Below are 26,943 nucleotides of genomic sequence, written 5' to 3'. Positions count from 1 at the left end.
GCAACCTACCTGAAAAAGAATTCAGAGTAATGATAGTAAAAATGATCCAGTATCTTGGAAATAGAATGGAGGCATGGATCGAGAAAATACAAGAAATGTTTAACAAGGTCCGAGAAGAACTAAAGAACAAACAATGATGAACAACACAATAACTGAAATGAAAAATACCCTAGAAGGAATCAATAGCAGAATAACTGAGGCTGAAGAACGAATAAGTGAGCTGGAAGACGGAACAGTGGAAATAACTGTCGAGCAGAAAAAAGAAAAAAGAATGAAAAGAAATGAGGATGGTCTCAGAGACCTCTAGGACAACATTAAACACACCAACATTCAAATCCTAGGGGTCCCAGAAGAAGAGGAGAAAGACAAAGGGTCCAAGAAAATATTTGAAGAGATTATGGTCAAAAACTTCCCTAACATGGGAAAGAAAATAGCCACCCAAGTCCAGGAAGCACAGAGAGTCCCATACAGGATAAACCCAAGTAGAAACACACCAAGAAACATAATAATCAAACTAACAAAAATTAAATTCAAAGAAAAAATATTAAAAGCAGTAAGGAAAAAGCAACAAATAACATACAAGGGAATCCCCATAAGGTTATCAGCTGATTTTTCAGCAGAAACTCTGCAGGCCAGAAGGGACTGGCAGGACATATTTAAAGTGATGAAAGGGAAACGCCTACAACCAAGATTACTCTACCCAGCAAGGATCTCATTCAGATTCAGTGGAGAAATCAAAACCTTCACAAACAAACAAAAGCTGAGAGAATTCAGCACCCCCAAACCAGCTTTACAGCAAATGCTAAAGGGACTTCTCTAGGTGGGAAACACAAGAGAAAGAAAAGACCCACAGAAAGAAACCCAAAACAATTAAGAAAATGGTAATAGGAACATACATATCGATAACTACCTTGAATGTAAATGGATTAAATGTCCAACCAAAAGACACAAACTGGCTGAATGGATACAGAAACAAGACTCATATATATGCTGTCTTACAAGAGACCCACTTCAGACCTAGGGATACATACCGACTGAATGTGACGGGATGGAAAAAGATATTCCATGCAACTGTAAATTAAAAGAAAGCTGCAGTAGCCATACTTATATTAGATAAAATAGACTTTAAAATAAAGACTTACAAAAGATAAGGAAGGGCACTACATAATGATTAAGGGATCAAACCAAGAAGAAGGTATAACAATTATAAATATTTATGCGCCCAACACAGGAGCACCTCAATACATAAGGCAAATGCTAACAGCCATAAAAGGGGAAATTGACAGTAACACAGTAATAGTAGGGGACTTTAACACCCCACTTAAACCAATGGATAGATCATCCAGACAGAAAATAAATAAGGAAACACAAGCTTTAAATGACACAACAGACCAGATAGACTTAATTGATATTGATAGGACATTCGACCTGAAAGTGGCAGAATACACTTTCTTCTCAAGACCACACGGAACATTCTCTAGGATAGATCACATGTTGGGTCACAGATCAAGCCTTGGAAAATTTAAGGAAACTGAAATTGTATCAAGCATCTTTTCTGACCACGATGCTATGAGATTAGAAATCAACCACAGGAAAAAAAAAAACCCATAAATACATGGAGACTAAACAGTGCACTGCTAAATAACCAAGAGATCACTGAAGAAATCAAAGAGGAATTACATAAAACTAAAAGTCGGCTCTTTGAGAAATTAAACAAAACTGATAAACCTTTAGCAAGACTCATCAAGAAAAAAGGGAGAGGACTCAAATCAATACAATCAGAAATGAAAAAGGAGAAATTACAATTGACACTGCAGAAATACAAAGGATTATAAGAGACTATTACAAGCAACTATATGACAATAAAATGGACAACCTGGAAGAAATGGACAAATTCTTGGAAAGTTACAACTTTCCAAGACTGCACCAGGAAGAATTAGAAAATATAAACAGACAAATCACAAATAATGAAATTGAAACTGTAATTAAAAATCTTCCAACAAACAAAAGTCCAGGACCAGATGGCTTCACAGGTGAATTCTATCAAACATTTAGAGAAGACCTAACACCCATCCTTCTCAAACTCTTCTAAAAAATTTCAGCGGGAGGAATACTCTCAAACTCGTTCTACGAGGCCACCATCACCCTGATACCAAAACCAGACAAAAATATCACAAAAAAAGAAAATTACAGACCAATATCACTGATGAACATAGACGCAAAAATCCTCAACAAAACACTAGCAAACCGAATCCAACAACACATTAAAAGGATCATATACCATGATCAAGTGGGATTTATCCCAGGGATGTAAGGATTTTCAATATATGCAGATCAATCGACGTGATACACCATAGTAACAAATTAAAGAATAAAAACCATATGATCATCTCAATAGATGCAGAAAAAGCTTTTGAGAAAATTCAACACCCATTTATGATAAAAACTCTCCAGAAAGTGGGCTAAGAGGGAACCTACCTCAACATAATAAAGGCCATATACAACAAACTCAGTAAACATCATTCTCAATGGTGAAAAATTGAAAGCATTTCCTCTAACATCAGGAACAAGACAAAGATGTCTACTCTCACCACTATTATTCAACATAGTTTTGGAAGTCCTAGCCATGGCAATCAGAGAAGAAAAGGAAATAAAAGGAATCCAGATTGGAAAAGAAGTAAAACTGTCACTGTTTGCAGATGATATGATACTATACATAGAAAACCCTAAAGATACCACCAGAAAACTACTAGAGCTAATCAATGAATTTAGTAAAGTTGAGGGATACCAAGTTAATGCACAGAAATCTTTTGTATTCCTATAGACTAACAACGAAAGATCAGAAAGAGAAATTAAGGAAACAATCCTATTTACGGTTGCAACAAAAAGAATAAAATACCTAGGAATAAACCTACCTAAGGAGGCAAAAGACCTGTACTCAGAAAACTATAAAACACTGATGAAAGAAATCAAAGATGACACAAACAGATGGAGAGGTATACCATGTTCTTGAATTGGAAGAATCAATACTGTGCAAATGACTATATGACCCAAAGCATTTTTTACAGAATTAGAACAAAAGATTTTACAATTTGTATGGAAACACAAAAGATCCCGAATAGCCAAAGCAATCTTGAGAGAGAAAAACGGAGATGGAGGAATTAGGCTTCCTGTCTTCAGACTATACTACAAAGCTACAGTAATCAATACAGTACGGTATTGGCATAGAAACAGAAATATAGATCAATGGTACAGGATAGAAAGCTCAGAGATAAAAGCAAGCACCTATGGTAACCTAATCTATGACAAAGGAGGCAAGGACATACAACGCAGAAAAGACAGCCTCTTCAATAAGTGGTGCTGGGAAAACAGGACAGCTACAGGTAAAAGAATGAAATTAGAACACTGCCTAGCACCATACACAAAAATAAACTCAAAATGGATTAAAGACCTAAATGTAAGACCGGTCACTACAAAATTCTTAGGGGAAAACGTAGGAAGAACACTCTATGACATAAATCATAGCAAGATCTTTTTAAATCCACCTCCCAGAGTAATGAAAATAAAAACAAAAGTAAGAAAATGGGACTTAATTAAACTTCAAAGCTTTTGCACAGCAAAGGAAACCATAAACAAGACGGAAAGACAACCCTCAGAATGGGAGAAAATATTTGCAAACGAAGCAACGGACAAAGGATTAATCTCCAAAATATACAAATAGCTCATGCAGCTCAATATCAAAAGACAAACAACCCAATCAAAAAATGGAAGGACGACGGGCTTCCCTGGTGGCGCAGTGGTTGAGAGTCCGCCTGCCGATGCAGGGGACACAGGTTTGTGCCCCAGTCCGGGAAGATCCCACCTGCCGCGGAGCGGCTGGGCCCGTGAGCCATGGCCGCTGAGCCTGCGCGTCCGGAGCCTGTGCTCCGCAACGGGAGAGGCCACAACAGTGAGAGGCCTCCATACCACAAAAAAAAAAAAAAAAAAAAATGGAAGGACGACCTAAATAGACATTTCTCCAAAGAAGACATACAGATGGCCAAGAGGCACATGAAAAGATGCTCAACATCACTAATTAGTAGAGAAATGCAATTCAAAACTACAGTGAGGTATCACCTCACACAGGTCAGAATGGCCATCATCAAAAAATCTACAAAAAAAAAAAAAAAATCTACAAACAGTAAATGCTGGAGACAGTGTGGAGAAAAGGGAACCCTCTTGCACTGTTGGTGGGAATGTAACTGATACAGCCACTATGGAGAACAGTATGAAGGTTCCTTTAAAAACTAAAAATAGGGCTTCCCTGGTGGCGCAGTGGTTGAGAGTCCGCCTGCCGATGCAGGGGACACGGGTTCGTGCCCCGGTCCGGGAAGATCCCACATGCCGCGGAGCAGCTGGGCCCGTGAGCCATGGCCGCGGAGCCTGCGCGTCCGGAGCCTGTGCTCCGCAACGGGAGAGGCCACAACGGTGAGAGGCCTGCGTACAGCAAAAAAAAAAAAAAAAAAACTAAAAATAGAAGTACCATATGACCCAGCAATCCCACAGCTGGGCATATACTCTGAGAAAACCATAATTCAAAAAGTCACATGTACCCCAATGTTCACTGCAGCACTATTTACAATAGCCAGGACATGGAAACAACTTAAATTTCCATTGAAAAATGAATGGATAAAGAAGATGTGGTACATATATATAATGGAATATTACTCAGCCATAAAAAGGAATGAAACTGGGTCATTTGTAGAGATGTGTATGGACCTAGAGTTTGTCATACAGAGTGAAGTAAGTCAGAAAGAGAAAAACAAATATCATGTATTAATGCATGTATGTGGAATCTAGGAAAATGGTACAGATGAACCTAGTTCGAGGGCAGGAATAGAGACGTAGACGTAGAGAATGGACATGTGGACACAGGGAGGGAAAGCGAGGGTGGGATGAATTGGGAGACTAGGTTTGACATAAATACACTACCAGGTGTAAAATATTGGGTTGGGCCAACCTAATAGATAGCTAGTGAGAACCTCCGGTATAGCACAGGGAGCTCAACTCCATGCTCTGTGATGACCTAGATGGGTGGGATGGGGGGAAGTGGGTGGGAGGGAGGTCAAAGAGGGAGGGGATATATGTATACATATAGCTGATTCTCTTCATTGTACAGCAGAAACTAACACAACATTGTAAAGCAATTATACTCCAAAAAAAAAGATGGGCAACAAAGAAAGTCTTATTCAGATTACTTAAACATTCAAATAGTGTAATTTATCAAAGTGAAAATAATGCTTTTTCCTTTAACCATGAAAATATCAACCTGCCTCTAAGAATAAAAATCTGTGGTAGAACAATCAGGCAGCATCTTAGTAAACAAGTAAAATAATATATGAAGTTTAGGAAACTGTAATTCCCCTGTTGCTTGTGGTGGTTATGCCACATGATCTTTTAAAGGCAAAAGAAAAAATAAATATTCCTTTACCTTATAAGATGGCAGGAAACACAAAATTCCTTGGCTCACAGTCTGGCACACAGATAACACAAGTGCTCCCACTTCATCCTGGAACTCAAATGTTTCCGTGTGCTGGTAGGTAGCACAGAGACTGCGACCCTTGGGGCCTGACCCAATGGTGCCAACCCAAACCTAGAATATAAATATGTCAGTATTAGAGTTATGCTTAAATGAGGCAGGCAAAATAGCATTTAATTTGGGAGCCTTAATTACGTGTATGTCAAAAAAAGATCAAGCAGTGAGTTTAGAGAAAATCTACTTTTAAATTGTTGGGGTTTTTTCCTATTACCTTTAATTAATTATATATAGATTTAATTTATGAAAGTTTTACTTTAGGTAGACCACTGAATTCTCTTAGGATGAAAGAAAAACAGGTTATATTTATGTATTTCCTCAACAGCTTTACAAAATTAAGCAGGTAACAACATTTTGTTAGATGATAGGAACAAATGAAATGAATAAATCAGAAATGAATCCAAAATAAGAGATGAGGGCTGGTACAATCTGCTATAGTTAAGTCTCTAAGATTCAATTATGACAGGAACTACTGTTTCACAAATTCCCTGATGCTCAAAGATCTATAGTCAGAAAATCAGACCCACCAAATTTTACAGTTATGTGCAATTCCTCTACATTCACATAGGTCTAGCCTTAGTATAGTTAATTTGACTAGAGAAAGTACAAATTTTATTAGTATTCTAAAGACAATATAAACACTTCAGATTGTTGAAAAATGTAATAGTCTTATATTTGGAAATGATATACAAGATTGAGGTACATTTTGCAAGATGACATCTGATGGATACCAGTTTAATCAACTTTAAACCAAATGATCAACTAGTAATAAGACAAACTGATAGTATGTGTTTCTTGATATGATACAATGGGAAGCAACAATATCACTTATATAGTATTCTTACCAAACACTTTAACTTGAATCTTATCATGAGAAAACAATCAGAAAATTCCAGATTATAAAATATTCCTAAGGACAACTGGTGACTTGAATTCTTTAAAAATGTCATGAAAGACAGAAAAAAAGGGCAAGGAAACTATTTTAAGTACTAAAGAGGCATGAACTGGTGCAGCCACTATGGAAAACTGTATGGAGGTTCCTCAAAAAACTAAAAATAGAACTACCATATGATCCAGCAATTCCAATTCTGGGAGTATATCTGAAGAAAACAAAAACACTAATACATGTACCCCAATATTCATAGTAGTGTTATTTCCAATAGTTAAAGATATGGAAGCAACCTAAATGTCCATCACAGATGAACAGATAAAGAAGACGTGGTATATACACACACACACACACACACACACACACACACACACACACACGAAGAGTACTCAGCCATAAAAAAGAACGAAATCTTGCCATTTGCAACAACATGGATGGACCTGGAGGGTATTAGGCTAAGTGAAATAAGTCAGACAGAGAAAGACAAATACTGTATGTTATCACTTACATGTGGAATCTAAAAATTACAACACAAATGAATATAACAAAACAGAAAAGATTCCCAAATAGAACAAACTAGTGGTTACTAGTGGGGGGAAGGGCAAGATAGGGGTAGCGAATTAAGAGGTACAAACTACTATGTATAAAATAAATAAGCTACAAGGATATATTGTACCGCATAGGGATAATAGCCAATATTTTATAACTTTAAATGGAGTATAAACTTTAAATGGAGTTTTTATAATCTATAAAAACTTTGAATCACTATGTTGTACACCTGAAACTAATACTGTAAATCAACTATACTTCAGTTTAAAATAAGAAAAAAAAAAAAAAACTAAAGAGACTTGAAAATCAAATGCAATATATAATACTTGACTGGATCCTGAATCAAGAATAAGAAAAATAAACAGGTATAAAAGACACATTGGGAGCATTCGGTGCCCTGAGAGTGAAGCTACAAGAGTGTACCTTTCTTGGGATAACCAAACCTACGCCAAGAGAACAGGCTAGAGAGAGGCAGTTCTGTGGTGTTCTTGGTCACACATTTATGGAGTTTCTGAATGGCAGTGGAGACTACTGCCAGGCACAGCACAACCTCTATGCAGACAAGTGAACTGTAGAAATTCATTACTACTCCACCAAGAAGCCCCCATAAGAGTAGCTAACCTGGACACAGAAGTGTTGAATTGAAATCCACAGAGCATTTTTTACAAGAGTTCTGACCTGCATGGGGTAAACCTCAGTGCACTCCTTTTCTATTGCCTCAGTATTACTGGATTGAAGAATTGCTGCTTCTTGTCAGGAGGTTCATTTCATTTCCCATTACTCCCAACTTCATACTCGAAAGCACTGAGAATTTCAAGTGGAGTATATTGAAGTAGACTCAGTTTATTTGCATCATTTCTGTATTCAATTTTTAAAATTCTTTCATAATCCTATTGAGTGTTTTTTAACTAAATTAACATGGCTCAAATGAACCGCCCAGCTCCTGTGGAAGTCACTTACAAGAAAGTGAGATTTCTCATTACACACAATCCAACTAATGCAACCTTAAACAAATTTATAGAGGAACTTAAGAAGTATGGTTACCACAATAGTAAGAGTATGTGAAGCAACTTATGACACTACTCTTGTAGAGAAAGAAGGCATCCATGTTCTCGATTGGCCTTTTGATGATGGTGTACCACCATGTAACCAGATGGTTGATGACTGGTTAAGTCTTGTGAAAATTAAGTTTCATGAAGACCCTGGTTGTTGTACTGCCTTTCATTGTGTTGCAGGCCTTGGGAGAGGTCCATTGCTTGTCGTCCTAGCATTAATTGAAGGTGGAATGAAATATGAAGATGCAGTACAGTACATAAGACAAAAGCGGCATGGTGCTTTTAACAGCAAGCAACTTTTGTATTTGGAGAAGTATCGTCCTAAAATGTGGCTGCGCTTCAAAGACTCCAATGGTCATAGAAACAACTGTTGCATTCAGTAAAACTGGGTTGCCTGATGCCATTGCTTAGAAGTGGAACCTAGACAGACAGAATCTGTTGTACATGTTAGCCAGCACGTTGGCTTGGTAAAGTCTGATGAAACTTCCATAGGAGTGTTGAAAAGCAGTTTTACCAGGCCGCAAGCCTGGCAGAATTGCAACCTCTATGTTTGGGTTATGATCAACCTACTTAGCCACTTAGCAAAGGATTCTTTCTGTTCAGCATTTAAAATGTGCTTATCATTTGTACCAAATTACCTTTCCTGAAATCATGCAGTACTGAGTCATGTCTTTAAATCTGTTTCCATGACAGAATCTTATCAATATATAAGAAATTTAGAAAGACTAGGTGCCAAAATACCCAGCACAGTTCTTGTATATTTTTAGTATGATATAGAACTAAAATCCCAGGAACTATGAAAACCCTGGACTTTATGTGGTTTATTCCTTCCAGCATTTCCAACATAGAAAGTAGGGCCTATGAGGTTATTTGCTCATGATATGTTTACATCTTCTACATTCATACCAGTATATGTGAGATTTGCTCCTTTTTCTTTAATTAACCAAGTCTTACAGTGATTATTTAATGTCTTTCTATAAAACTCATTTTGTGCTGTTATAGAAAATCTACATTGTACGGAAGCACATGTCTTTAATGTCTCCAGACAAAAAAGCCTTACAGTTAATTTTAATGTTTGCACTTTGGGGTGTAACTTACAGGGAGGGCCTGAAAAAAGAATGGGAGGGGGATATTAAGTATTTTTAGTAAAATGTTGCCTTTGTCTTGTGAAGAACATGTAGAATATGTATTTTAATTTATAAATGTTTTTAAAAGGTAGAAATACTTTGTTATTGTAGCTAAAATAATTCTTAATCATAAAACTTCTGAAATTCTTTTAATTTTTTTTCAAACTTATCTGAAGTTGTTTACCAACTTATTTTTGTTTGAAGTGTGATTCCCAACCTCTCTTGCCAAAAAAAAAAGTGGGTTTCTGCTAATGAATTGAGCAGACATTTAATGTTTTATGTCTTTTGAGCTGTGTAACTTAATATGTGGATACTTGACAATTTGTTTTATTATGTAATAGATAAAATGGTGATGAGTACTAACGTTAGCTCAACCATATATTTATACTGTCCCGGAACATGTGGTTATAGTTCTGTGGGAGAAATAATTTGTCAGTGTTCACCAGCTTGTAAAAATCTAGTGTGAGAGCTTAAACATTAAATAAATGGTGAAATGCATTTATCATCAAAAAATAAAAAAAGACACATTGGGAATATCTGGAAAAATATAGATTCTATTGTATCAATATTAAATTGCTTGGATATGATCATGATACTGTGGTTATGCAAGATTATGTACTTGTTCTTAGGAGAAACATGCTAAACTAATTAAGGGCAAGGTGTCACTATGTCTACAAATTACTTTCTAATACCATAACCAAAATTAATGTAATCATCAACATTTTGCAATATTACTCCTCTCTTCCTTTGTCTCATATATATACAGATGCAAAATGTTAAAAACTGATGAATCTAGGTTAAGGGTATAAAGATATTCACTATATTAATACTATTTTTTCCATTTTTCAAGTTATAAGTTTTTAAGTAAAAATTTGGGGTGATCAAGGAATGAATGACCAAACAAAATGTGATACACACACACACACACACACACACACACACACAAACTGGAATATTACTAAGCCTTAAAAAGGAAGGAAATTCTGATTCATGTTACAAGGATGAACCTTGAAGACACCAGGCTAAGCGAAATAAACTAATCACAAAAACCTTGTGACTCCACTTACATGAGGTATTTAGAATAGTCAAATTCATAAAAACAAAAAGTGGAATGGTGGTTACCAGGGGCTGAGAGGAGGGGGGAATGGAGAATTGTTGTTTAAGAATAGAATTTCAGTGTTGCTATATGAAAAAGCTCTAGAGATTGGTTATATACAACAGTGTGAATATACTTAACAAAACTGAACTATACACTTAAAAATGGTTAAGATGGCAAATTTTATGGCATGTGTTTTTTACCACAATTAAAATAAAAAACTTTTTAAAAGTTGGGGAAATGTAACAGGATCCAGCTGAACTAGCATTATTATTATTGTTAATTATTATTTAGTGACATTACAGGTTAAATGGGCTTTTGTGCACTAGATTGAGAACACAGAACCTATAATAACATTCTTTTGAAAAAATATATGCTGAATTTACTAATAACTTCCCGTATTTATTTGAACCTCTAAGGAAATATCTTGAAAACGTGCAACATATATTTTTCCTTTGCTACTGCTTATAGCAATGTTTCTATACAGGAGCATTCTGGATTTTGGAAAGCACAATCCTTGGTTATATAGGAGTTTAGCATAAGGCTCTCACCTACTAAATGCCAGTAATTTCCAAAAATACTTCTTGGTTGAAAACTATAGCTCTTTATAAAGAACTAGAATTATATTAGGCCCACAGGTGGTATTAAGCATGTAGCTAACCACTTTAAATTACTTCCTAAAAAGAAATAGAAGGCAGACTGACAAATGACAATTCAAACATTCTTAGGAAAATTAACATTTACATGGTATTGTTATAAAAAATTAAAATCTGGGCTTCCCTCGTGGCGCAGTGGTTAAGAATCTGCCTGCCAATGCAAGGCACACACGTTCAAGCCCCGGCCCGGGAAGATCCCACATGCCTCAGAGCAACTAAGCCCGTGCACCACAACTACTGAGCCTGTGCTCTAGAGCCCACAGCCACAACTACTGAAGCCTGCGCGCCTAGAGCCCATGTTCCACAACAAGAGAAGCCACGACAATGAGAAGCCTGTGCACCTCAACGGAGAAGCCCCCACTCACCACAACTAGAGAAGCCCACAGACAGCAACGACGACCCAACACAGCCAAAAATAAAAACAAATGAATAAATAAATAAATAATAAAATTAAAATCTTAAGTCACAGGACTCATAAGAATACTTTTAATTCATTTCAGATATTCAAACATGCTGAACACTTGCTAACTAATACCAGGTATTAATCTAGGTGCAGTGGAAAGATGAGGATGTAAAAATTAGAATAAGGATATACCATAGTCTAATGGAAAAGAAAAACACAAATAATTAAACTATTAGGAACTACAGTAAAAAAAAAAGAGTTGAATTTTTGTTTTCTTTTTCATTTTCATTAAAAAACTTAAAACTTATTTAAATAAGGAAATTGCAATACGGTCTTTGCCTTGAAAGTGTTTATTTTTACTCACTGGGTTGAAGGAATGCTATTTATTGGTATTTCCTTTTGTTGACACTACCAAGTAGCTGACAAATTTTCCTTTATTCTAAAACTGAAATGTTGACTTTCCTATCAGGATTTGTTTGCCAGTACTTCAGTTACCTTTTAATTTGTTTATAAATTATACTGAGGTAAAAAGACCAAGAGCCTTCAAAAAAACAACAACAACAACAAAAACCTAACCTGTGAGTTATTAATGACATGATTAGCCTCCAGTTGGATAGTAAATGTAACACCAAGTTCTGATGAAAAGGATTTCATTGGTGATAATGTCCCAGATGTCAAAACAATCGTCCAAACCTTGCCATTAATATCTGAAAAGGCCTAAAAGGAAACATTAGATACATAAAATCATCTTTAAAACAGTCAAGCACATTTATTTAATTGTTGGTATTGAGCAAGAAGACAGTATTCTCATTTACAGCATGATAAGCTTACCACAGCTGGATTTAAGCACCAAAAATTCAGCACATGAACTGCTGCTTTCTGTCGTAAACGTTTCTTATTTTTTGGTAGAACCAAGAACCCATTTTTATCTGAAGTATCAGTCTGATTTATCCAAGAGTAAGTCTGTTGAATAGCGACTTTATAATCATCTGCAAATCTAAATAAAAATAAAATGGTAATTAAATGGGAAATTTTTAGATAACACTGTCCCCCACCAACAACCCACACCACTAAAATTCAGTAATCCTGATAGAAATAAGGCATTAAACCTTAGAGTCAGTCCCCCCTTACAGAGGTTAGATATCACTTAAATATCACCCTTTATCACTTCCCATCCCTATGTTCAAACATTACATAAATCATGGCAGAGCCAGAATTAAAATGCAAGCCTCCTAACTCCTAGTTCAGAGCTCTTTGCATTCTATGTTACATCATTAGTTATAAAATAGTTAACAGTATTATTGTTAAAGAAACTAAAAAGTGGGTTAAACTTTTTTATTGCATAAGAAAATAGAAAGACAATTTTTACTGAAATTTTAGGAAACTAATTTTTAAGTTCCTTTAAAATGTGGATCTCAGTCTTCATCTATTTTTAATGAAAGTACTAAACCAGATGATCTCCGTGATCCCATCCAGCTTATAATTTCTCTCAATAAGAGGCTATAAGCACCTAAGCTTAAACAGAATAAAATTTGGTATTCTCTACCATGTCCTCACAGTAATACTGCCTGTTAATTTTACCCATAGAGAGCTCAGAATTCAAAGTTCAAGTCAGGAACCCTGCACAATGTGGAGGGAATTTTATAAAAATACTGGGAGCTAAAAACTATAAAACTCTTAGAAGAAAACATTGGGGAAAATCTTCATGACATCATATTTGGCTATGTTCAATGGATCCCAAAAGCACAAGCAATAAAAGAAAAAACTCGATAAATTGGACTGCATCAAAATTTCAAAACTTGTGCATCGAAGAATACTATCAAGAGAGTGAAAAGAGAACCCACAGAATGGGAGAAAATATTTGTAAAGCAAATATCTGATAAAGGATTAATACGCAGAATAACTCCTACAACTCAACAACAAAAACCCCATTTAAAAATGGACAAAGGACTTGAGTAGACACTTCTCCAATGAAGATATAGAAATGGACAATGAGCACATGAAAAGATGCTCAACATCTCTAGTCATTAGGGAAGTGTAAATCAAAACCATAAGGAGATAAAGCAGAAACTAACACACCATTGTAAAGCAATTATACCTCAATAAAGATGTTAAAAAAAAAACCATAAGGAGATACCACTTTATACCCATTAGGATGGCTATGATCCAAAAAACAAATAATAACAAGTATTGGCAAGGATGTAGAGAAATTGGGAACTCTTGTGCATAACTATGTGAATCTAGAATGTGCAGCTGCTATGACAAATAGCACACTGGCTCCTCAAAAAGTTAAATACAGAATTACCATATAATCCTGCAATTCTACTGCTAGGTATGTACCCAGAAAAACTGAAAGCAGGCACTCAAACAGATACTAGTACATCAGTGTTCACTGCAGCATGATTCACAATACGCAAAAGCTAGAAACAATACAAATGTCCATCAATGTAAGAATGGGTAAACAAAATGTGGTATATATACACATGGAATATTATTCAGCCATAAAAAGGAATGACATATGTTACATGGATTAACCTTGAAAACATTAGATTGTATGATTCCACTTATATGAGACACCTAGAAAGGGCAAATCCATAGACATGAAAGTAGGATAGAGGTTACCAAAGGCTGTGGTGAGAGGGAAATGGAAGATACTGTTCCATGGGTATAGAGTTCCTGTTTGGGATGATGAAAAATTTCTAGAAATTGACAGTGGTGGTAGTTGTACAACAATGTGAACATACTTAATGCTATTAAAATGTACACTTAAAAATGGTAAATTTGGGCTTCCCTGGTGGCGCAGTGGTTGAGAGTCCGCCTGCCGATGCAGGAGACACAGGTTCGTGCCCCGGTCCAGGAAGATCCCACACGCTGAGGAGCGGCTGGGCCCATGAGCCATGGCCGCTGAGCCTGCGTGTCCGGAGCCTGTGCTCCGCAACGGGAGAGGCCACAACAGTGAAAGGCCCACGTACCGCAAAAAAAAAAGGTAAATTTTATATTGTGTATATTTTACCATAAAAAAACACTTAAAAAAATACTGGAACCAGGTAGTACTATAACTTAAGGAGTAGTGTGTGGGGAGTTGACTGCTTTTCATTTCCCACATTTCATTAAATAGAGGATTTACACAATAAGAGAGACTTTCTGACACTGGAAGAAACATCTAGATTATACTTAAAAGAAAACTTAAATTTAGTCTTAGAGGACTTTAATGCTGAATTAATTAATTGTATTTATTAACTGGTTTTAATACTCATTTTCATTAATAAAAACTAACATCAATTGACTGAGTCTGTGCCAGTAAGTAAGAGCAATATTTATACCACTTGTTTATCACTATCCCAAGTACTCATATAAAATTAGTAGGTATTAAACACATGGTAGCACCCAATAAGGCTAATATTTTTAAGAGGAGGAATACAGACCAGATTATCTTCACTTACCTGCTATTTTGCCTAAAAAGATAGTCAAGCACCATAAAAAGTCCTTTGAGCATTATTTGAGTTGAAGCACTAATAATAGGTACTTCTCTTGCCTCCTCTTTACCATGAACTGATGAGACCTTTTCTTCTTTTTGAAGGATAGCAGAAAAATGTCCCTATAAGGAATTACCATATTAAGTGTACCAGGGTGGGGGGGGGAGGGAAAGGGGGAAAACAAAATTCTTAAAACTGTAATAAAACCCAAATGAAATATACATTGAAATTTTAGTCAAACATTAATACACAAATGCTAACAATATATTTTGAATTCCCATATATTCTCAAATTCTCTTCAGACTTATTTAAATAAGAAGTTACACATTTAGGAGGTTCATTACTTCTTCAGGCAATTAGGGTTTTATTCAGTGCCTTTCAAAAGCAATGAACTAAATAAAAATGTACCAAATAGTTTTTAAAAAGATTTGATATGCCACTTAAATGCCTGAATTATTTCCAGGGAGTACTCTGATGCTGAGAACAATATGACTATGTGACAAGCAGAAGTAAAAGAACAACTCAAAGAAAGAATAAATGCTAGATACAAAATGTATGCTAACTGGCTCATTAGTTTTTACATGGCTCGTAAGCTTAAATACAGAAAGAAGTGTGGACATTAAGACAAAATAATAAAACAGAAAAGTATGTTTTCCCAGATTGTGAAAGAGAAAACCCTGAATATTGAAGCAATAAAAGGTAATGGTGACAACTCTGATGTTTGACAATAAAATATGTGTTCAATGAAAATAAAATGGGAAAATAGTTAAGACAAATAAGACAGATAAATTTCAATATTCAGATATATTGTGAAATAACAGACATTTAAAAAAGTAAAATTAGTCTCTACTGAACAAAACTTTAAAGGATACAAATATATTTTTCAAAAAGAAACAAAGAACAAAAAAAAACAACATGAACTTGGAAAAACATTCGGCACTACAAATTATTAATGATATTAATGAAAAACAAGTATTAAATTGTTCTTTTTAAAAAATCAAGTTCCCTGAGAAACACCTTACAGGAAGGCTACTATTCCTCTCCAACACTGGCAGACTACTGGCAATTTACTCTGTAAAACTACAGAACTGCTGAACTCCTGAAGGTAAGGCACTGTAGTAAAAACAAAAGGACTGAATGACATTCTACATCATGAGACAACTCCAAGGCTACTTCTGGCTAGGTTACCTAAACAATGACAGCTGGGTTTATAGACAAATAGAAAACTAAGCAAATGGGGAAACACACACATAGACACAGACAGGTAATTATTACTTCATAGAAACCTAGAGTTGTATTAAAAATTTAATCAAGTAAGTTACATGAGATGACTATCATAAACTATGATAATATATATACATAATGATATGCACACTGAATAGTAATATAATTATGCTGAGAAAATGGAGAGTGAAGAAAGGGAAAGAAGGAGGGAGGAAAAGGAGAAAGGGAGGGACAGAGAGGAAAAGAGAGGGTGAGTATGAGAGTGTGTGTGTGTGTGTGTGTGTGTGTGTGTGAGAGAGAGAGAGAGAAAAGTGTGTGTAAAGGAGCTAAATCATCATCATACTTAATAGGAAGTCAATAGAGAATATCAAAAATTGAAAACTCGAAAGTAGCAGAATCCACATGTTATTTAGAAAATTGGGGTTAAACATCAGAGGAAGCCACTATGAGTTAAAAGAGCCACCGAGAATGAAAATTGGGACAGAGGAGTGGCACAAATGAATGCTTTTCTTGATAGTAGTAATTGACTTTTAAATTATGTTCATATGTTACTGTGGTAAAATTAACTTGTAAAAAATGTAATAATCACAATGATGAATTTCTTAAGATCAAAGGAAATTTCCTTAATCTAATTTTAAAAATAACTAAAAATCCTACAGCATCTATGGAATGAGAAAAAGTATTTTCAAATCATATATCCAATACATTGTTCATATCCAGAATACATAAAGAACTTACAGTCAATAAAAGACAACACAATTTCAAAATGGGCAAAGGATTTGAATATAGATTTCTCCAGAGAAGATATATAAATGGACAATAAGCAGTTGAAAAAATGCTTGGCATTATGAGTCATTAGGGAAATGAAAATCAAATCACATGAAGATACCACTTCATTCCCCCTGGGAAGATTATAATAAAAAAGAGATAATAACAAGTGTTGGTGAGGATGTGGAAGAAATTAGAATCCTCATACATTATAGATGGAATTGTAAAATGTTACAGCCCCTTTGGAAAAGTTTGGCAGTTCCTCAAAATGTTAAACATAAAGTTACCATATGGACCAGCAATTCTAGTCTTAAGTATATACCCAAGAGAATTGAAAATACATGTCCACACAAAAATCTGTCTATGAATGGTCATAGCTGCATTGTTTATAACAGCCAAAAAGCAGAAACACCTGATAATGGGTAAAGAAAATACAGTATATTCATAAAATGTAATATTATTTGGTAATAAAAAGGAATGAAGTATTGACAGATTGAACCTACAACATAGATGAACCTTGAGAACATTACGCAAAGTGAAAAAAGGCAGTAACAAAACACCACATATCGTGTTTCCATTAACATAAAATGTCCAGAATAGGTAGATCCACAGAAACAGAAAGTAGATTAGTGGTTTCCAGGATCTGGGGTAGGAGGAAATGGGAGTGACTAATTGCTAATGGGTACAAGGTTTCTTTCTGAGGTGATAAAAATGTTCTGAAATTACACAGCAGTGGTAGTTGCACAACTCTACGACTACATGAAAAACCACTGAATTGTATACTCTAAAGGGGTAAATTTCATGGCATGTGAATTGTATCTCAAACCGTTAAAAAAAATTTTTTTTTAAATACAGCAGACATATTGCTAAATGCTGTAATACTAGTAATACAGTCCTTTTAAAGTAAGCAACAAGATTAGGATGTCTTTTTACTGTGATGAACCATGTATTGAAAGTTTAAGCTAGCAAAGTAAGAAATGAATAAAATGTGAAGGAAATGGAAAGAAAGAAAATAGTCATATTCATAAGACTGTCTACATAGAAAATTTAATAATCTATAGATGAACCTATAGGATAGTCCAACAAAGTGGTTGATTATAAGAATCAACTACCATCCTTATACACCGATAACAATTAGAAAATGCAATTTTTGAATTATACCATTTGAAAAAGAAACAAACTTTAACTTAGGAATAAATTAACCAAAAGTACCTAAGACTTTCAAAAATTATAAAATGTTATTGAAAGATATATAGAAAGAGAGAATAAATGATTAGAATTCTATCTTGTTCATGAATGGAAAAACTTCATATTGTAAATAAGTCAACTGTCTCTAAATTAATCCATAAATTCAATGCAATTGCAGTCAAAATTCCAACAGAATTGTTCATAGAAATTTATAAGCCAAGTCTAAAATTCAGATGGCAGAGTAAGGCGAAGAACAGCCAGGATCATTCCAAAGGAAAATCAAGTGAGGAGATATGCCCTACCATGCATCAGCATTTTTCTAATGCTACAGTGATTAATAAATAGGATAACTTAGATAAACAGAATCAAAGAACACAATAGAGTCCAGTAATAAGGTTATACATAAATGAAAATCAGATATGTGGCAGATGTGGCATTACAAATCAGAGTGAAATGGATGGATAATTTAGTAATGATGCTGAGAAAATCCATACAGGAAATAAGATGGATTACATATCTCACAACATAAACAAAAATGAATCCCAGGCTGACCGAAAACATTTATTAAAAAAAACTTTAGGGCTTTCCTGGTGGCGCAGTGGTTGAGAGTCTGCCTGCCGATGCAGGGGACACGGGTTCGTGCCCCGGTCCGGGAAGATCCCACATGCCGCGGAGCGGCTGGGCCCGTGAGCCATGGCCGCTGAGCCTGTGCTCCGCAACAGGAGAGGCCACAACAGTGGGAGGCCCGCGTACCGAAAAAAAAAAAAAAAAAAAAAAACACAAAACCTTTAACACTTTTAGAAGAAAATGTTGCAGAGTGTAAGAAAAGCTTGCTTAAACTCAAATATCACAATTCATAAAAGAAAAAACAATGATACATTTGAATGCACTAAAATTTAAAAACTTATTAAAAAATACCATAAACAAACCATAGATACAAGAATATACATGTAATACAATAAGCAACGAAGAATTAATATTTACCATATATAAAGGAAACAATCAGAGATACATACAAATATATATTTTCAAGGATGTTCATATCAGAACCTTTTCTTATTCTGGGAAAACTGGCAACAACCTGTATTTCAAATGCCAGATTAGTCAAATAATTTAGAATATGTGCACTCACAAAAACGCTACACTGCAACTAAAAATCATGCGAAACAATTTTTATTAAAATAGGGAAGTACGCATATTACTAAATGAAGAGGTAAAAAAAATATGTATCATCTCAAAAATTTACGTTAAGTGAATATATGCATAGAAGAAGACATAGGTAGACACAAATCTAAAAGTTAATAATAATCATTTTTAAGTTTACGAGTTTTTTTTTTCCTCTGTACCTTTCTCTGTATTTTCCAAGTTTTTTCCTTCGACATATATTTTATTTGTACATTTTTTATAGACTGCATTAATCTTAAGTGTATAGGTCACTAAACACAAGCACATACACACACACACACGCACGCACACACTTGTGTGTGTGATTTTAAATCAGGATTCAAAACATTCCTCAAATCCCAGAAAGTTCCTTTGTGTCCCATCTCAGCCCATACTACTCCTTACCCCTGCACTGGTAAGGTAACCAGTGGTAACCAGTATTCTGACTTCTATTAGCATAATTATGTTTGTCTTTTCTTAAATTTCATAAAAATGAAGCCATACAGTTTGTACTCTTTTGTGCTGGTTTCTCTTATGCAACTTTATGTCTGTAAGATTCATTCATATGGTTGTGGTGGCAGTGGTTCATTTTGTAAATTGCTGTACAGTAGTCTACTGTATGAATATCCCACAATTTATTTAACCCATTTTACTGTTGATATGAAAAGTCTTTAGAATGCAAAAAGTTTATGCAAAAAAAGAAAGTGTCATATGAAAAACTACTTATGATACATTGTACTTTAAAAATTCAGGGCAAAAATTATAAGTACAGTCTTATTAAAATATATTTTTAATACTCATATGCCCATAATGCTAGTTCATGTTAGCAACAGTTCTTGCCTTTTTTGGTTCAAAAACCTCTTTAAAACTATATGAGGAAAACTATAAAACTCTGATAAAAGAAATCAAAGATCTAAATAAATGGAGAGATACTCCATGTTCATGGATAGGAACACTCAATATTGTTCAGATGTCAGTTCTTCCCAGATTGATTTACAGATTTAATGCAGTCCCAATCAAAATCCCACCAAGTTACTTGGTGGATACTGACAAACTGATTCTGACGCAGAAAGCTTGGTCTCTGTGCACCGTGCCAAACTGAATCTTGAAGACAAGAGTTTTAGGTGAAGTAGAAGAAGATAACTTTATTGCTTTGCCACTCAAAGGGAGATACAGCAGGCTCATGCCCCTGAAAAACTGTGTCTCCCAACCCCGGGGGATTTGGTGAGGGGTTTTATAGCAATAGTTCAAGGATGGGGTTGCTGATAAGATTAGGGTGTGTGCAGGGCCTGAACTCCTTTGATCTAGTCTCAGGTGGTCTCCTAATCTTGATTAGCTTCTCTGGTTCCTTTAATCTTGCCTCTGGTAGTTTCTTGGCTTCTCCTCGTCTCTGCATTCCCTCGCTACCCTAACAACTGTTCCAATCTGCCCTTTGGAACCCAGGGAAGGTCATGGAGGCTGGAGTCTGTTCCCTATATACAAGAAATGGGGGACAGAAAGGCTTCCATGCCCAGGAGCCCCACAGGGGCTCAGTTTCAATTCTAAGTTTATATGGAAAGATGAAAGACTCAGAATAGCAAACACAATGCTGAAGAACAAAGTCAGAGGACTGACACTACCTGACTTCAAGACTTACTATAAAGCTACAGTAATCAAGACGGTGTGGAACTGATGAAGGAACAGACAAGTATATCAATGGAAAAGAATAGAGAGCCCATTCCCTGGTGGCGCAGTGGTTGAGAGTCCGCCTGCCAATGCAGGGGACACGGGTTCGTGCCCCGGTCCAGGAAGATTCCACATGCCGCAGAGCGGCTGGGCCCGTGAGCCATGGCCGCTGAGCCTGCGCATCCAGAGCCTGTGCTCTGCAACGGGAGAGGCCACGACAGTGAGAGGCCCACATAACGCAAAAAAAAAAAAAAAGAATAGAGAGCCCAGAAATGGGCCAACACAAATATAGTAAACTGATCTTTTGTCAAAGAACCAAAGATAATCCAATGGAGAAAGGATGGTCTTTTCAACCAATGGTGACAGAGTAACATCTACATCCAAAGAAATGAATCTAGACACAGAACTTACACCCTTTACAAAAATTAACTCAAAATGGACCACAGACTTAAATGTAAAATACAAAACTATAAAACTTGTAGAAGAAAAGATAGGAGAAAATCTAGGTGACTTTGGGTTCGGTGATGAATTTTTAGTTGCAACACCAAAAGGAGGACCCATCAAAGAAAAAAATTTGAACTTTATTAAAACTAAAAACTTATGCTATATGAAAGACTCCATTAATAGGATGAAAAAACAAGCCACAGGCTGGAAGAATATATTTGCAAACACATATCAGATGAAGGTCTTGTATACAAAATACCCAAAGAACTCTTAAAACTCAACAATATGGGATTCCCTGGTGGCGCAGTGGTTGAGAGTCTGCCTGCCAATGCAGGGGACACGGGTTCATGCCCTGGTCTGGGAAGATCCGCGGCTGGGCCCGTGAGCCATGGCCGCTGAGCCTGCGCGTCCGGAGCCTGTGCTCCGCAACGGGAGAGGCCACAACAGTGAGAGGCCCACGTATCGCAAAAAAAAAGAAAAAAACTCAACAATAAGAAAACAAACAACTCAATTAAAAAGTAGGCAAAACATCTGAAGAGATACCTCACCAACTAAAATATGTTGATGGAAAATAAGCATGTGAAAAGATGCTCCACATCATATGTCATTAGGGAAATGTAAATTAAAACAACAATGGGATACTAATACATATCTATTAGAATGGCTAACATTCAAAACACTGACAACACCAAATGTTGGCAAGGATGTGGAACAGCAGGAACTCTTATTCACTGCCTGTGGGAATGTAAAATGGTACAATCACTTTGGAAGATAGTTTAGTAGTTTATTGCAAGCTAAACGTAGTCTTACCATACAATCCAGCGATTGTGCTCCTAAGTATTTATCCAAATGAGCAGGAAGTATGTCCATACAAACACATGCACACAAATGTTTATAGCAGCTTTAGTCTTAATTGCCGAAACTTGGAAACCACCAATGTGTCTTTCAGTAGGTAAATGGATAAACAAACTGTGGTACATACATACAATAAATATAGTTCAGAAATAAAAAGGAATGAGTTGTCAAACCACAAAAAGACATGGAGGAACCTTAAATGTATACTGTTAAGTGAAAGAAGCCAGTCTAAAAAGACCACATACTGTATGATTACAACTATATAACGTTCTGGAAAAGGCAACACTATGGAGTCAGAAAAACAAAAAATCAGTGGTTGCCAGAGGTTCAGCAGAGGAAATAAAGTGTGTTGAAGGGATGAATAAGTGCAACACAAGATTTTTAAGGCAATGAATGTATTCTGTATGATACTGTAACGGTAGATACGTGACCTTATGTTTTCATAACAACTCATAGAACTGTACGTACAACACAAAAAGTGTACCCTAACATAAACTATGGACTTCAGTTAAAAATAATGTAACCAATATTGGTTCAATTGTAATAAATGTACTACTACTGCAAGATGTTAATAAAAAGAGAATCTATAGTATCTGTGAATACGTGTGTGGTTGGGGGTGCTGGTATATGAGGATTCTGTCCTTTTTGTTCACTTTTTCTATAAACCTATAACAACCACTTTAAAAGTAAAGTAATATAAATAAATAAGAACAAAAAGAGAAAGTAAAAACATTCTCACCTGCAAAAAACACAAAAAAACAACCCCAAACAAACACTCTTTTGAGAATAATGTAAGTCATGAAGGTTCTATCCAGAAAAACGTACAAAAGTAAATACTCATAAAATTTTGAATGTAATTTCATAAGGCTCACAGTATCCCACAGCCCACCCATAATCTCTATATACCCAGGTTTATAACCTCTAAGTTAAGGAGAATAAAACATGAATTTCTTATGTTTTTATTTTCCAAATTTTTAACTTTTATAATTGACAAAATATTTATAACCTAAAAATACTGACTTATTTTAGCTTTAAACAAAGCAATTAATTATGTATTAATTAAGCCATATAGCCTTCAAACTAATAATGCTACTTTTTCATCCATAATTTATGCCATCACTTAAAGCTTATCGAACTTACATAATAAAATAAAATTTTGAAACAATTAACTTGCTACTTTTTTTTCTTTACTCTGGATTAACTATTCACTATTAAGTCATTTCTAATTCACTAAATAAATCTCACAGGTAGAAAAAAAACTTACCTGCAAAATAGGAAAAGTAGCAGTGGTTATGCCCATTTTGTGTAAATTTAAGAGCATGTCACTTCCACTCCACACTTTACAGGATGATTCATAACCCCTTTCCACAAGATGTTCAGAGTTTGCTTCTAACCAACTGGAATAAAATAAAAGAATTCCATCAACCAGTATCATCCTTATGTGCACTACTTCAACAGAGCAAAGAGAAATGATACATTGATCTGTATTCCTTGAAGCTCTGAGTACATATATGTGGATTAATTAAGACACATTTTATTTATTTATTTATTTATTTTTGCGGTACGCGGGCCTCTCACTGCTGTGACCTCTCTCGTTGCGGAGCACAGGCTCTGGACGCGCCAGCTCAGCGGCCATGGCTCACGGGCCCAGCCGCTCCGTGGCATGTGGAATCTTCCCGGACCAGGGCACAAACCCGTGTACCCTGCATCGGCAGGCGGACTCTCAACCACTGCGCCACCAGGGAAGCCCAAGACACATTTTAAATAGCATGCATGTTTCACATTGCGAAATAAATATACAGCTAAAAAAGTAAGCTTTTACTCAAAAAAGAGAAAGATGCGTGTGGTTCCCCATTTGTGTTTTGTGGACTCACACTGCTTTACTTGTCTGTCTCTCCAACTGACAGTCAGCTCTTAGGAGCTTATCCCAAATGCACATAAAAGGAAATACAAATAAGCCTAATAGGGATTTCCCTGCTGGCACAGTGATTAAGAATCCGCCTGCCAATGCAGGGGACATGGGTTCAAGCCCCGGTCCGGGAAGGTCCCACATGCTGTGGGGCAACTAAGCCTGCACGCCACAACTACTGAGCCTGTGCTCTAGAGCCCATGAGCCACAACTACTGAGCCTGCATGCCCCAATTACTGATGCCCGCGTGCCTAGAGCTCGTGCTCCACAACAAGCCACCTCAGTGAGAAGCCAGCACACTGCAACCAAGAGTAGCCCATGCTCGCCACAACTAGAGAAAGCCTGCACGCAGCAACGAAGACCCAACACAGCCAAAAATAAAATAAATAAAAATTTAAAAGCTTAATAAAAAGATTATAGTGTTAAATATTAACACAAAAAAGAGAATTACTAGAAAATATATACATTTACACACACACACACACAGACATTTGTACATTCAGTTAGTGCTTAAATGCCTATATTATGCCAGACACTATACTGGATAGCGGAAATACAGCAGTAAATAAAATAGGCAAGGTCCTTATTCTCATGGAAATTAGATTCTACTAAGAGAGACAGAAATAAACTCAGAACAATTCCATGAACAAGACAATATCAGGTAGTGACAGTGATATAATGAAAATAAACTGGACTACTGTAATCTAACTGCTACTTTCATTTGAATGTCAAGGAAGCTCTTCTTGAGATGACATATATTCTAACCAAATACAAAAAGTATTCAGTCATGGGAGGATCAAGGAAAAAAGAGTACTCCAAGTAGAAGAATACCTGGTGCAAAGATCCTCAGGTGATTTAACAAATTTTGCTTATTTAAAGACCCGAAAGAAAGCCAATGTAGTTGGACCACAATGGGCAGAAAGGAATAATGGTATGAGCAATGTTAGAATGATAAGCAGGAATCAGATCATGTTGGGCCAGGATAAGAAGTCTGGATTCTCTTCAAAGTGCAATGGGAAGATTTTAAACAGAAAATTTTAAATAAGAGAGAGATAATCTATTTTAAGTGTTTAAAAGATGATTCCAGTTTATAAGCCAGAATGGATTATAGGAGAAAGACAAAAATGAAAGGAGAGACCTATTAGGAGGCTGTGACAGTTGTTCTAGTTGAGGGATGATTCTGGGATAACAGGTATGAGATTGAAGGATTTGGGATATATTGTGTAGGTGGCATTTATAAAACTTACTGATGAATTGCATGAGGTGAGGCAGTAATCAAGGATAACACTTAGATTTTTGATTTGAGGAACTGGTCAGTACTATTTGCTTAGACAAGGAAGACAGGGGCGGTGGAGGGGAGTAGGTAGGGGAAGGAAAGGAGTGTTTTGGAAAGTTGAAATTTTATATCCAAACAGAGATAGAAAGTATAGTTGGGTATATGAAAATGGCATTCCAGGGAGAGGTTGGGACAGACACAGATTCAGGCCTCACTTGCACTGTACTAGGGTTATGTAAATTAAGGAGAGTGCAGAACTAGAAAAGAAATGAGGTCCCAAGACCAAGCCCTGAGGTACTTCAACGTTTAGACATCAAACAAAGTAAGAACTATCAAAAGCAACTGAGAAAGAACGAACTGTGAGGAGGAGGAAAACCAGAAGATGTCATGGAAGCCGTCTAGGAAAACACATTCCTGTGTGTCTGCTCTACTCTCACTACTTCACTTCTAACACCTCTGGTCTCTACGTGTATGTGGGGTTTTTTCCCACACAGGCAATTCTCTGAGACATCAGATGGGTGTCCTATAATTCAATTCAATTTTGACACTAATTGGAGTTAGCACAGACCCTACTGGTTAAGCACTCAGTCTCACAAGACTGTCCCTCCCACTCCCAACCTAGATGCCAGTTGTAAAAGTCCAGGTTGTTATCTGTGCTTCTGACCAAGCAGCTGTAAATCAGAGGCTCCCATGACCCCCTCCTCAAGTTTGAGCATTTATTAGAACAGCTCACAGAAATCAGGAAAACATTTACCAGTTTATTATATAATAAAGGATTAACAGTCAGATGAAGAGATATATAGGGTGAGGTCTGTAAGGGTCCCAAGCACAGAAGCTTCTGTCCTTGTGGAGGTGAAGTGCACCCCACTCCAAGTACATAGGTGTGTTCACCAATGCAGAAGCTCTCTGAATACTGTACTTTTGGTATTTTTATGAAGACTTCATTACAAAGACATGATGGAACATTAACTCAATATCCAGCCCTTCTCCTCTTCCCAGAGGGGAGGTGGGCTGAAAGTTCCAAGCTTTTAAACATGCCTTGGTCTTTCTAGTGACCAGACCCATCCAGGAGCCCACAAACCCATCACCTCATTAGAACAAAAGACAGACCTGTCATCCAGGAAATCCCAGGGGATTTAGGAGCTCTGTCAGGAACTGGGGCCAAAAATGAAATAGCAGAACAGAAAATGCTCTTAGTGCTCTTATCACTTAGGAAATTATAAAGGTTTTAGGACTTCCGTGCCAGGAACTGGGGACAGAGACCAATATATTGAATACATATTTTCTATTATTCCACAGAAGACAAAAACACTTTTCATAAAGGTGGTAGTCAACAGTATCCAACAATGCTGAGAGGCTAAGTAAAATAACAGAAAAATAACCTTTGCACTTAGCAATCTCTGGATCACTGGAGATCTCGATAAGAACAGTTTCAGTAGAATTATGCAGACAGCAACACTCTTGGGATAGATAAGGAAAGAATGGGAAGTGAGAAAATAGAATCAGCAACTACAGACAACTCTTTCAACAAATTATGCTGTGAAATAGAAATGACAAACTTCTACATGGCAAAAATACCACAAGGAAAGACACAAGCATATAGCAAAATGGAGGGGAATGTTTG

At 36.2% G+C, this 26,943-nt stretch overlaps 1 protein-coding gene and 1 pseudogene across 3 annotated transcripts in view; one reads left to right on the top strand and one right to left on the bottom strand.

Annotated features, from left to right (window-relative positions):
• The window catches only part of BRIP1 (BRCA1 interacting protein C-terminal helicase 1), a 194,892-nt gene that overhangs the window by 98,318 nt on the left and 69,631 nt on the right, over positions 1 to 26,943 (bottom strand). For all 3 annotated transcript variants that reach the window (XR_004347597.1, XM_032617135.1, XM_032617134.1), the window contains exons 10-14: positions 23,399 to 23,531; positions 14,794 to 14,948; positions 12,182 to 12,347; positions 11,927 to 12,067; positions 5,471 to 5,632 (exon numbers count right to left, since the gene is read on the bottom strand). Coding sequence is in view for 2 of the 3 variants with exons in the window: in XM_032617135.1 (XP_032473026.1) it covers positions 5,471 to 5,632; positions 11,927 to 12,067; positions 12,182 to 12,347; positions 14,794 to 14,948; positions 23,399 to 23,531 (757 nt within the window). In the remaining variant the exon portion in view is untranslated. The remainder of the gene's footprint in view (positions 1 to 5,470; positions 5,633 to 11,926; positions 12,068 to 12,181; positions 12,348 to 14,793; positions 14,949 to 23,398; positions 23,532 to 26,943) is intronic.
• On the top strand, positions 7,932 to 8,471 carry LOC116745974 (annotated as a pseudogene).

The sequence above is a fragment of the Phocoena sinus genome, chromosome 20, assembly GCF_008692025.1.
Source record: "Phocoena sinus isolate mPhoSin1 chromosome 20, mPhoSin1.pri, whole genome shotgun sequence".
Classification (NCBI taxonomy): Eukaryota; Metazoa; Chordata; class Mammalia; order Artiodactyla; family Phocoenidae; genus Phocoena; species Phocoena sinus.
This window is presented reverse-complemented; position numbering and strand designations above follow the sequence as displayed.